Below are 12,746 nucleotides of genomic sequence, written 5' to 3'. Positions count from 1 at the left end.
TAGGAATGAAGTTGGAAGTATAGATGAAGTTTATTTCTCATAATCATTATCCATAAAGGCAGGTTTGGATGGCGTGGTCCAGATTAGTGGTTAGGAAGGTAACGACGGCTTTAACACTGCCAACATTATGGGTTTGGATGCCACCGCGGGGCTGCTGGTGCTAAATACGAGCTCTCTCGTGGTACCGTGAGATGAAAGAAGCAGCCCAGTGGCATATGGTGCTATCCAGCCAATGATCATTAGCATCAGCCATATGCTTCCAGTACAGTTAGTACCCCACCGATGCAGCTCTGTAGGCGCTCGCATGCCAGCACACAGTAGGCGTGTACATTTACAGCATGTAGCATGTATAAACTTTATGGCTTTATTTAAATATATATTTTAAATGCTTAGATATTCAAAGCACCCAACAGGCCAAAGACTGTAGATAGATGAGCTAATACCAGCAAGCTTGCCTAGCAACACACACAGATACCTGCACATCAGTGCGATGCAGCATATAAATAAAATATTAGGAAGTGGAAGGTCTGTTTGTGCAGTTAAGTACAAAGTAAGATTAATTTTTTAGTCACTTAACTGCTTTTGAAATGAGTTTAAATCGTGAGACTAATTTTAATTCTTAATATAGTTTTTAAACGTGAGTTATAAACATTTTACCACCTGTACAGTTTGTATAAACAGGATGCTAGCCCATAGAGACTCATATTATTTTTGTAGCAGGGATCATTTTAATGTGGGAGTCAATGAGGACTGACTCATTTTTGGAGACAGCCTCAAGTGGACATTAGTGGAACTGCAGGTTTGGGTGCTAAAGCTAATTTTACAACAAGATTTAATGTGATACCCCAGTAGCTTAAAAAATAACAATTTGATATGACACAAGCAACGAATCCAGTTTTTTTTATTCCTCAGAAAACTCATCACCACCAGCACTGCTAAAGGCTAGCTAGCCTAGCTTGGCTTATCTGCTGCCACTGCAGCCTCGAACTCTTTGCCTTATACTGGACAGTGCAGAGTAATGTCACACCAACCAGTCGTTAACTTTTGTCTTGTGAAACTTGTAAAGCTTGTAACACTTCTTTGGCTTAAACAAAAATCCCTTCCCTGGATCTCACCTATTGTTTTTACAGCCTACAGTTAGCCAGCTAGCCCCACCTCTGTTTTTGAGAAAGAATCTCATCCTGAGCAGAAGAAGAAAAATCCATTTTGATGTCTTTGATATTTAAACCGAATGTTTGTAAAGGTCACAGGCTCGTCTAGCTCTCTGTCCTTCCTGCCTGTCAATGAGTGTCTCTCTGTTTTCTGTCCGTCTGTCTGTCTGCATCTGCTCTGCTGGATTCGTTCCCATTGTGACAAAAACAGGAGAAAATCTTCAGTCATCACTTTTAAACAGGGTCGCTGTGATCAGTGGCCAACATGGATTCTTGATTCAAATTAAGTCAGAAATTTAAAGTATTACTAATGTATGCTGTCGAATTCTGATCGGCTTCCTTTTAAAAACACAAGGCGGGTAGGCGGAGCTTCTGCACCTGAAGTGACTATGTTGGATTTGTCCTCTCTGTAATATCATACAGGCTCAAGAGTTTTAAAAAACGGGGTTAAACTGAGTGTTTAAAGCAGCTCATTGGGATTGCATCTATTATTAGAAGCCCCTTTAATATGAACGCCCACCACTAAACAGGAGAAATGTGACAGGAAACAAAGAAACGCAAAATTGGGCCACTTTAAAAACTCAAGAGTCGACTTTCTCCTAACAAACCCACAAAGCTCATTTTGGCTTTCCTTTGACAAATAAAGTTGATGCCACCTACGAAACAGATGGTGGCACTAACATGTAAGAAACAGAACAAAGCTTTCTCATGTGCCCCTGAATGGCACAGATAAGCATCCAATAAATATCAATAATAGTTCAAACCGAAGCCACCATTTTTCCACGGAAGGACGTTGGGTCCCTGAATGCACCATCATCAGTCAGGAAAACAAGCATCTTTTGTCTCCTTTTAACTGGAGGACGGGGGCATGCGAGGACATAAAGAGCAGCGAGAGCTGGTGGGCGTCTAAAAGGAGACGCTCATTATGGGATGTTTCCTCTGTGAGAAGCACTCATGGCTTCTTTGCTGAATGCAAAGCATTGATTTTTCTTCTCTGTTTGGGTTCAGACAGAAAAGCATTAGCGTCCACTCGATGATGTTAGGCCAGGCAAGAAGCAGCGCGCGTGCGTGTGCACTCGACTTATTCTGACATTTTTAGAAAGCGAGGACATTTTTAGGCTGGTTCTCTGTGGAAAAGCACAGTGAGAGTCCCCACAAAAATAGAAGCACAAGCGTGTGTGTGTGTGCGTGTGTGTGTGTGTGTGTGCGCGCGCACATCATTCAGCGGGGGGACTTAGCTTGGCTGTGTCCTAGATTCACGAAAGCCAAATGATAATGAGCTCAGATTGATGCTCGCCTTCTTCTCCTCCTCTTCAGCTCCCCTCTCTCCTCTATGCTCGCCTCCTCTCCTCCTTTTTACATCTCTTTCCTGCTGCCTCCCCTCCCTGTAGTCCTCCTCTTAACTTGCATAATCATTTCTTTCACATCTCAGTCTGTCTCTTCTTTGCTCGTCTTTTGTTCCAGTTATTTCTTCTCCTCTTACCTTCACAATGGTTTCTGTTGTCTTTTGTTTTCTGTGAGATCGTTCTGAGCGTCTCTCTTTTGTTGAAAACATTTAAACACATTCTCCACAAAAGCTCCAGATAAAAAAATGAAGCCAACTTTGTTAACGATGAGAATATTTGATAATAATTGTTACACATTAAGCACTTCTGGTTCTGCTGAAGGACTTCACTGTTGTACCATCACTAATGACACATCTTCTTTATCTCTGCCAGTTTTCTTTCTCCTCTCACCGTCCTTTATGACCAGCTGCATGACTCAGATTCTCCTCAGGAGCTTTTTCCAGTCACCTGTAGCTCCTTCTCACGCTTGTCTAATTATGGAGTTTGGGACGTTGCTGCCGTTTTAGCACAGCGCTCTGCAGTGATGATGTATTTTGGGGCTTTTTTAGGACCGGTGGTTTTGGCGTCTCAGGAACAACAAGGTGCAGGAGGGCTACCCCATGCAGATCGATCAGTTCTGGAAAGGCCTGCCACCTCGCATCGACGCCGCCTACGAGAGGACTGATGGCAAATTTGTCTTCTTCAAAGGTATGTAGAATAAAATTTGAGGTATACAAATAGTTTCCTTTTTTCCTACACTCACTAACAGTTAATATCGGTGCGTCACAGTCCTGCCTGGAACTAGGATTTTATTTTTGAGGGTCCAAACACATGTATGTTGTTAATGGCATCAACAGATGGAGGAGCATTCTAAGTCTGCATAACGGGTTGGCACGTGCAGCAATTCACTCCTTTCCACATGAAATTCAGGTCAGTTTGAAACAGACGGTGTTTGCTGTCTGTTAGAGTGACAGTGACAGACATCCTGAGGCGCACAAAAGATGATCTTGATAAGAACATCAGCCAAATCTAAATCAGATTTGTTTAACGGTTGTGTGATGTTTACATGAGAAGGTATGAAGAATTAAACAAAGAATATAAATTCAGGTCTGAATCCTTCCTCCACCTTCAGTCTGAGCTTGTCTTTTGTTGTGTCTCTTAGTTTCATTGAGGCTGAATTTACCTGTCCAAAAAATATCTCTTGATTTTACCTGATAAGCTGAAAGATTCTCCAGAATCTCTGCCTGCCATCTGCTTCAGCGTTGTGAGGCTCTGTCCTGCTCTCTGCATGCTCGCCTTCTCCTGAAAATATATTTAATAAAGTGTGAAATAGAGAATGGCGTGGCGGCGGGGAGCACCCGGCCCAAAGTAATAGAATTTCAGTGTAAGGATGAAACCTCTCTCATCCCCTTCCTGCTGACTGTGTCTCGTTTCCTTTCACTCTTTCTTACGTTCCCGTCAGCACTGACACACTCCGTGTCTTTACATCATTCCTGAGGACATCACATTCACTTGTGTTCAAATCTTAATCTTAGATTTGCGTCACACTGATGAGAAAACAGCTAAACAAACACATGATTAATGATTAAAAACAAAAAGCCGTGCAGGCCGATGGCAGCAGGAACGTCTCAAATGGACAACGAGGCTCATCCCAGAAAAACAAGGAGTGCGAGGAGCTGACAGTCAAACGGACTCTCAGGAAAGAACAGTGAGAAAAAAGTCACATCCAACCTTCAAAATAAAACAGGAAGTGCACTGATAGAGGCACCAGGACCAGATTCACACTGGCTGAGGGCTTTTCTCATTTCTCCAATTTGCGCCTCCTCGTCTCCTCCTGCCTGTGAACCGAAAATCAATCTCAGCACGCCATGTTGGAGGACGCATGGGCGTGTCCTTTTAAGTGTTTTTTACTTTCAGCGTGTAAAAGCAGAATCGATGGACTCTTTAACCAGCTCATCCCATCCTCTGCTCACATCGCTGATGGGAGGGACTGAGCTGGGGAGGAGACCAACACAGATCCAAGAATCAGTCCTCCTCCTGACATGATCTGAATGTGTGGGCACCTCATGCCACAGGTAAAAAGGACACACCTGTGCGACCTCCTCTCTGCTCCAGGTGCTTTTTAGGACGTGCTTCAAAATCAACTGTCCAGATTGATTTACGTGTCACAGGGAGGACGAGAGGAGAGAAAACCCTGCAGTCACCCGACCTCACCCCACTGAACATTTACAAGGACTGCGTGACATGACGGGAAGCTCCGGGGAACGCTGTCACATCATATTTTCATTTGCAATAAAACATTTGGTGATAAATTCTCAAGTAAATGAAATAAAGTGAAGGATTTTCAGCCGTGCCCTCAGACTTTTGGGCCCCTCGTTCATCGACATCTTCTGCCAGCCAGGAGCAGAAATTAATAGCTTTGCTCCGTCTGAGCTCTCAGCTGCTGACTCACACACACACACACACACACACACACACACACACACACACACACACACACACACACACACACGTTGGGTATTCATATCTTGTGGGGACATCTAATTGACATAAGCCCCTCCCCTAACCCAACCTAATGATAACCTAATTGTACCCCTGACTCTAAAATCACATTTTAAGTCTCAAAAATGGCTTCAAACTTGTAGCAAACCTACAATTCTTGGTCCCCACAAAGATATGAACACACGCTCACACGCACTGCAGTGCTTTATTCTCATGTTTGTGAGGACGAACACATATTTGTACCAAAATGTTTAAATAAGTCTGAATCAAACTTTCCAGTTTACAAGCCTTCAAGTTAAAGGATGTAAAAGACATTAAAAAAACATCAGAAACTGTAATTTCCTGCTTAAATCTACCCATTAATTCATAATGTACATTTAAAAACTACTTTAAATGCCTGCTGAGTAGCTATTAGTGTCTGTAAAGGACATAATTGGGATTCAGTGCCTTTGTATTAATCTTTGTTTTTACTGTGTGTGTTTTTCCAGATGATCAGTACAGGCTTCCTAAAGGAGCGGCTGTCACATCAGGATATTTAATCAGCCTTTAAAAGGGGCTTCGTGGAGTCCTTTTATTTATTTAATGTCTCTTTGTGTTTTCGCCCATATCCTTCTTCCAAACAGTGAGAGCTGAATATTTAACAAAGCTACAGAGCAGCTGTTTTAATCTTTGTTTTCTCGCTGTAGTGGAAATCGACCGCTCTTTAACCACGGCTGTTAAATTTCACAGTCTTCTGTCCTGTGCAACCCCACCGCCAAAAAGAAGAGTATCTATAAAGATTATGATTTATGATAGGATGCCAGGGAGGTCGTGTTTTCGCCTACGTTAGTGTTCCTGGCAGCTAGCGGTTTATTTTGAAACCTACAAAGAGAAAAGCTGGCAGACGGATAGGCCGTACGCCAGAGAACAATCGATTGTTGATGATCTATATCTGGAATTTCAAATATTAAATAATCATTTGAGAAACTGAGAGAGAAACACATTTTCTCAGACTGTTTGGAGGATAAGTAATTTAGTTTAAGTCAATAAAGTTTAAGAGCAGCTATTTGTGCTCAGAACCACAGACTGTATAAAGAAGATGGAGGCAGCCAGGTTGTTTTGGTTGAATCTAACCGTAGAGACTAAACCTGCTGGGTCTGTGGGGACTGACTCACTGGAGCCCCGAGTGGACATTAAAGGAACTGCATTTATGGCAGTTCTGTTGCTGCTTGTGTAATTTCACATCTTGAAAATAAACTTTCGATAATAAAACTGAAAATATTAAATTGCTCACTTACTTCTTCAAACTGGTTCCAGGTGATAAGTACTGGGTGTTCAGGGAGGTCACAGCTGAGCCAGGGTACCCTCACAGCCTGGTGGAGCTGGGCAGCTCCCTCCCCAAGAGTGGCATCGACACGGCGCTGCGGTGGGAGCCCGTCGGGAAAACGTACTTCTTCAAAGGGGACCAGTACTGGCGTTACAACGAGGAGAAGCACACCACAGACGCAGGATACCCCAAACCCATCACTGTGTGGAAGGGAATACCAGACGCTCCGCAGGGGGCCTTCATCAGCAGGGAGGGATGTGAGTGGCAGCTAATTATTCTTTTGGTTTCAGGCGTGAGACGAGATCCGGTCAAATCAGAAGCTTTTAGCTCTGAGGTATCCTTCATCGATCTCAGCGTCGCCTCATGCACGACGGCAACACTGGAGCTGAGATATTTCAAAACACGAGAAAAAACAGTGGTTTCAGTGTAATTTAGTTTTGATTTAATGTTAATGTTCAAACTTTTCTCACACTGATTTTCATGCAAGCTGAAGAAGAATTTCTGCCACAGATCAAACAAAAGGTTTTGGACATATTTCGTTCTTGTAAATTTACTTATTTAAACTTTTTAATAAATTTGCGAGTTTCTCTCATAAAATATTCCACTTTTCTCATGTATTTCTTCTAGTGCCGTCAGCATTAACGCCCCATGCGTGGGGCTGCACGGCATTAACGAGCTAACCATGCTAACGCGTTGACGCTGTGCAGCCCCACGCACGGGGCGATCTGCGGTAACTCGCTAACAGAGATTTGTCGTGTTAATGCGGTTATGGCGTTAACGTCATTTTAACGAGATTAACGCTGACAGCATTAATTTCTTCCAACATATTTACAGTTTGTCTCCTATATTTGTTTTCTTATGAACTTCCTTGGATTAAATTCCATTTTTTATGAGAATTTGACTCCAGTCAGTTACATTGACATAATATCAGGTAAAAGCAATTTTAATGCAAAAATGTTACTTTTAAAATAGCGCTGACAGAAAAATACGTCCATTTTAAAAATGCATAGAACAAACTCAGCTGACTGTCATGTAAACTGAAGAAGAATTAGAATGCAGAGTCACAATCAGCAGTTTGTATTTACAGTGAGGCTGCGTTCACACGTACACGGGTATTTTTGAAAACGGAGATTTTCTGTTTTCGTTTTTTTTTTAAAACCCGTCCACACGTGCAGTTTTGAAAATATCTCCCAAAATATCTCTGTCCACATGTAAACGGCAAAACGCAGTCAAATGTTGTCAAGAACATGCCAAATCCTAGCCGTGTGGAAATGTTGACCAATCAGAAGTCTAGAAGCCAGGGCGGGAAAGAGCAAACAGGGTTTTCTGCCCTCACCAAACTCTAAGTACTTCTGAAAAGGTTTTGTGTTTTTCGGGAAAGGCAGCTAACTTTGTGTTACTTTTCAAGCAACGTCATCATTTCAAATGTTAATAACCAAAAACAGTGTTTTGGCTGGTGTAGACTCACAACTTAGGAATGAACAAAATGCATACAGCATTCATAAATTTTAATTTAAAAAAAATACATTTGTTCAAAACCGATGACGATGTCGGGATTTAGGTTGTGAGAGCGTCTGTGTTGAATGTTCACTGTGACGCCTCTGTCTGTCTAACTGAAGGGACAGTAACTGTGTGTGTATGTAAGCGTGGAAAAACTGCAGGTAGTCAGATTAACAGCAACAGTGTTTTGTCTCTATTCGCCATTCGAGAAATTGATCTCATGTAAACAATAACGTGGTGCACAGCGTCACGTCAAAAAAGGCGCACACCTTTGACGTTGCGTGAGTAAATCTCCGTTTTCCTCGTCCACACGTAAACGCAAAAACTGAGCTTTCGAAAATCTCCAACCTGGCAGGAGTTTTTTAAAATCTCCGTTTTCAGTGATCGAAAACGCCGTTCACGTGTGGACGAAAGGTGCAAAGGCATATAAAAATCTGCGTTTTTAAAAAATACCCATGTACGTGTGGACACCTGAGTAAAAACACTGTTAGTCAGCTGTTTATGCTGCAGGATCATAAAATGCAGCGACAGAGGTGTGAGACACAGAAAACTGTCCATCGTCACTTCCTTTCCTTGAGCAGTGACCTTGTGACCTTGCGGCTTCCTCTGTGGAGTTGAGGCCGATCTATGTGCGGCGTGGTGACAGGACGACACGGCCAGCCGGGTGTGGTGTCTCTGTGTTGTTGATGAGAAACCGGCCTGCAGGGACTTTAGAGGCAGCAGACAAATGTGTGCGACTGTGCGTTTGTTTCCTCGGGGCTGTTTGGAGGTGATGGAGCAGACGAAAGGCAGACGGCACAAGAAGCCCTGTGGGTGTTTTCTGTTGTTGAGCTACTTCGGCATGTGATCCCATCACAGTGGAGTCTGTGGAGGAGTAAACATACAGAGCTGGGTTCAAACCGTGTTTTAGTCGCTGTGTCAGAAATTCTTGCTTTGCCCGACGCTGCACATCATCTTGCACAACTTGCTGTTGAGAATTTGTTCCCGAGCAACAACCAGAGTGATGTTTGACACCACGTGTCCCCAGAAAAACCTTCAAAGTCAGTCTTTACCTTCGCGTATGTGCAGACGAGCAGCGTGTCAACATGTTAGAGCAAACGTTAGCTTTTATTACAAACTGGATCTGGTTTGTTTACCACCAGTTAAATGATGATGAGCTCTAGTGACATCATAGCTGGCACATCCAGTAACAACAAACAGGTTTTAAGTGACCGTGGAGACGAACTGATCCACTGGGAGGATCCATTGAGCCCCAAAGTTGTTTCATTTTTTAAAGAACGTCCAAACACCTGCTTCTGTATTTATAGTAAAATTCTGAATGCATGATTATAAGATGGTTTCTTTGCTGAACTGAAGGGCTGCCTCCACATACCTGAAGAGGAAACAGCTGATATTTATGAAACAGTAATATTAGCTAACAGATGCACTCTTCTCTTTACGTGTCGCTGAGTGAGGTGTTTTCTGTTACAGCATCCGTCTCGCAGGCATTGCATAACATCGTCCCTCAGTGAGAACATCCACTGCTGGGACCAGAATACAGTCCTTGCCTATAGCCGCCACATCACAATAGAAATGATACTGCCTCTAATAAGCTCCTGCACCACAGGGACACACCAGAGCTGCAGATGGATGTGTTTCAGTTTCAGAGTGAAGGACCGCGTTTTTCTGTGCCGTGCATGGACGTGTTTGTTCCCTCAGACACAGTTTTCGAGGAGTTTCGTGTTAATCGCTGTTTGGTGTTAGTAAGTGCAGCGCCACTTCACCCGAGAAACCTCGAGTGTTTCTGACACTGAACCAGTAGCTGGTCATGCAATATGTGTGTAATATGGTTGGGAAGTGTTTGTGTTGTGGTCCTGTGGTACCAGAGTAGATGTTTAAGACGGTTCACAGCTGGAGCTCTGAAGCTTGCAGGGCGATGAAACTCAGCGGCTGTGTTAAAGCACACGATTCTTCTTAATCAAAAAAGAGAAAAGGTTGGGCACATGACTCTAACATCGTAACATCCAGGAAGTCACAATCAAATAGCTTTAGGGGTTAGCGTTGGTTTGTATTTAGCTACATGCTAAACAAACATAGTTTTGGAAATTACACGATGCTATATTTAAAGTCACTTACATGCGTTTTTGCCTCACAGTTCGTCTGTTAAAATATTTTCCTTTGGGTACGTCAAATATGTGGAAATTCCATATAAACAGGTGTGAAGGTAACTGCACAGAAGTCGACGTGGTGGAGCCTCTGTGTCCTGCCTCAATGACAAACACAACAATAACTAGTATTACTGGAGCGTGATTTTTGTTTGTTTGTAATAACACGTTAGAACCATTTATATTTATCTACATCTAAACAATGGCTCATTTGTTGTGTGATAAACTTTAGTTTCATAATGATCACCTCTCCGTCTCTGATGTCAGCATCATCAACCCGGGGATGCGACTATTGGCTTGAGATCCTGAATTTGAGTCACAACTTTTTTTTGTCATTCATTCTGTCAGGAAGCTTTTATTTATTTTCAATTTATTCTAATATATAAAAAGATAACAGATAAAGAGATGCAAGAATTGTTGGGAGGGCAACAAATGTTAAACACACGTTTCCTCGAAAGCTACAAAATCTAACAAGGACATTCAAACACTGAAATTGATGCTGCTGTCACAGTTTTCCTTTTGGAACAAGTTCTAAGTAGACTTGACCAAAGTCCAGACAATGAATAGTTTGCAGTCAGTCTACGTGTTTGGTTCTGCCTCAAACACTGTTATTCTGCCACTGGTTTTGAATGCAATCACATTAGCTTGGTTTAAAGTAAAGAGAAAGCGAAGAACATCTCCCGAAACTCTACACACACCTACAAATGCACTGCCAGTCCTTCCACAAACTAAATTGGACTAATCTAAAAAGAAGTTCAAGGTGCCAAAGATACCCTGTGTGTATCTACCAAGCCACTTTCATCAGACACAGCCACATAAAGTTTTTTGGGTCCCTGTAGTGTCTGAGGTCCTTGGGTAGTTGCTTAATTTGCTGTACTTTCAGTGTATTGTGTTTATTTTTGCTTCAGTAGAAAAAGTTCAGCTGACTAATTCCTCTGCTCTGGTCTTTCACTGATATCACTCTCCCATCCTCCTGCCCCTGCATCTTCCCATCCTCAGACTACACCTACTTCTACAAGGGGAAGGAGTACTGGAAATTTGATAACCAGAAGCTGACTGTGGAACCTGGATATCCAAAGTCCATCCTGCGTGACTGGATGGGCTGCGACCAGTCCGACATGGAGCGCTCCGGCAACAACGGTAACCCTGGGGACCGCCAGCTGCCCCCGGATGATGTCGGCATCATTGTGACCATCAACGACGTCCCCCCGACAGTCAATGCCATCGCCGTGGTGATCCCTTGCATTCTGTCGCTGTGCATCCTGGTGCTCGTGTACACGATCTTTCAGTTTAAAAACAAAGGAGTCCAGCAAAACACCATGACGCAGCACTACTATAAATACCCTGTTCAGGAGTGGGTATGACAGCCAACTTGATTTGGAATAGGTCAAAGGTCATGGATTGAAGTACGGTCGAGCTGTAGTCATGCGTTAGCTAGCTAATGTAGGCTAATGGCCAAAAATGCTAGCAAAGGACAAAGCTAATGAATGCTTATAGATGTACGCACACTCAAAAGGTGTTTTGGGGAGTGGATTCAGATTTCTGGCTCAGAGTGGGAGAGATTTGTTTCCTATAGCACATCCAGAATGATCTGAAAGACTTCAAAATTCATCTTTCTGGTTGTGCTTTTACTCAAAATGGGATCATATGAGGGGGAAACATTGACTTTGACACCTTCTTCTGGGACGTACAAAACACCGCTCTCCTGCTCAGTGAAAATTTAGAAAGAGGGGAGAAAGAAAGATGCTCCTCTAAGCCAGACATCACCTCCAAGTTTGTTTTAACAACTTGTATATGTGAACTGCTACAAGTCAGATGAAATTTAATGAAAAAAAGAGAAACAGTTTCAAATATCAAACTTGAAAATAAAATATAGGTAGAAAGGCCATAACAAAAGAAAACCAAGGATCTCTCTGTGGATCTCTGATGTTTGATTTGCGTTCAGCTGTTCTGAGATGTTAAACTGTCAAAGAGGACCTTTTTCTCTCTTTTTTCACCATTCACTAAACACCATCACTATTGTCTTGGTCCATCTAAAATTCCCCTCAGCGCCCACATTTTTTAAAAAGCAAATGCATTGGTTTACACTGATTGGTTTCTGCAGACGTGGAATAGCAAGTCATCGACGTGGAAAAGCTCTACAGTCTTATTAATATGCTGCACAAAAACAGGCCCCATGATTAGCAAAATGCTAACACTAAACTTCTTAAACATCCTCTCAGATTTAAGGACGTCTATAAATCCATGAAACGCCTCGTGAGACATTTTTTTGATGATTGTAGAAAATCTCATCATTTCTGAAGCACCATGAACCAGGAAAAAGGATTCATGCCCTCCCTGTGCATTTTACTTGAATCTTGTTTCCTTTCATGGCATGTAGCAGTGGTGCCAACCACAACAGAAAGTTCAGAGTGAGTTCCTTTAAAACCATTTCTTTCACTTAGCTTTTTTACCAGCAGGAGATTTTCCTTTCTGTCCCTTTTTATATGTTATAAAATATATCGGACTGTTGTTACTGGACACGCAGAGAAAAGCTACTCATGTTTATGCAGCTACAAACATATCACTGGGTAAATTGTAAGGGTTTATTTTTGAGGAATGAACTTTAACCTCGTGTCTGATTGGCTCTTCCTCTTCTGAACATACATGTGATTAATAATGATTTCAGAGCTTCTCTTAAATGTTACATAATAGTCAGTATTTATTCTCACCTCTGACTTTGTGTTTTACCACAGCATGCACATCAAACTTATTTTAGTTAAGACCCGATCAGAGTGAAAATAAGACGGCAGTCTCTTTGTAACTAGAAAAAAATTGG

At 42.4% G+C, this 12,746-nt stretch overlaps 1 protein-coding gene across 1 annotated transcript in view; it reads left to right on the top strand.

Annotated features, from left to right (window-relative positions):
* Positions 1-11,917, top strand: part of mmp24 (matrix metallopeptidase 24) — a 70,559-nt gene extending 58,642 nt beyond the window's left edge. Inside the window, exons 10-12 of the mRNA XM_031735741.2 lie at positions 3,046-3,184; positions 6,275-6,541; positions 10,928-11,917. Coding sequence (XP_031591601.2) covers positions 3,046-3,184; positions 6,275-6,541; positions 10,928-11,292 — 771 coding nt within the window. The 3' untranslated portion in view covers positions 11,293-11,917. The remainder of the gene's footprint in view (positions 1-3,045; positions 3,185-6,274; positions 6,542-10,927) is intronic.
* The last annotated feature ends 829 nt before the right edge of the window (positions 11,918-12,746 follow it).

This window comes from Oreochromis aureus, linkage group 5, assembly GCF_013358895.1.
Source record: "Oreochromis aureus strain Israel breed Guangdong linkage group 5, ZZ_aureus, whole genome shotgun sequence".
NCBI classification, from domain to species: Eukaryota; Metazoa; Chordata; class Actinopteri; order Cichliformes; family Cichlidae; genus Oreochromis; species Oreochromis aureus.
The sequence above is the reverse complement of the archived record's forward strand: the minus strand, read 5'-3'. Positions and strand labels throughout refer to the sequence as shown.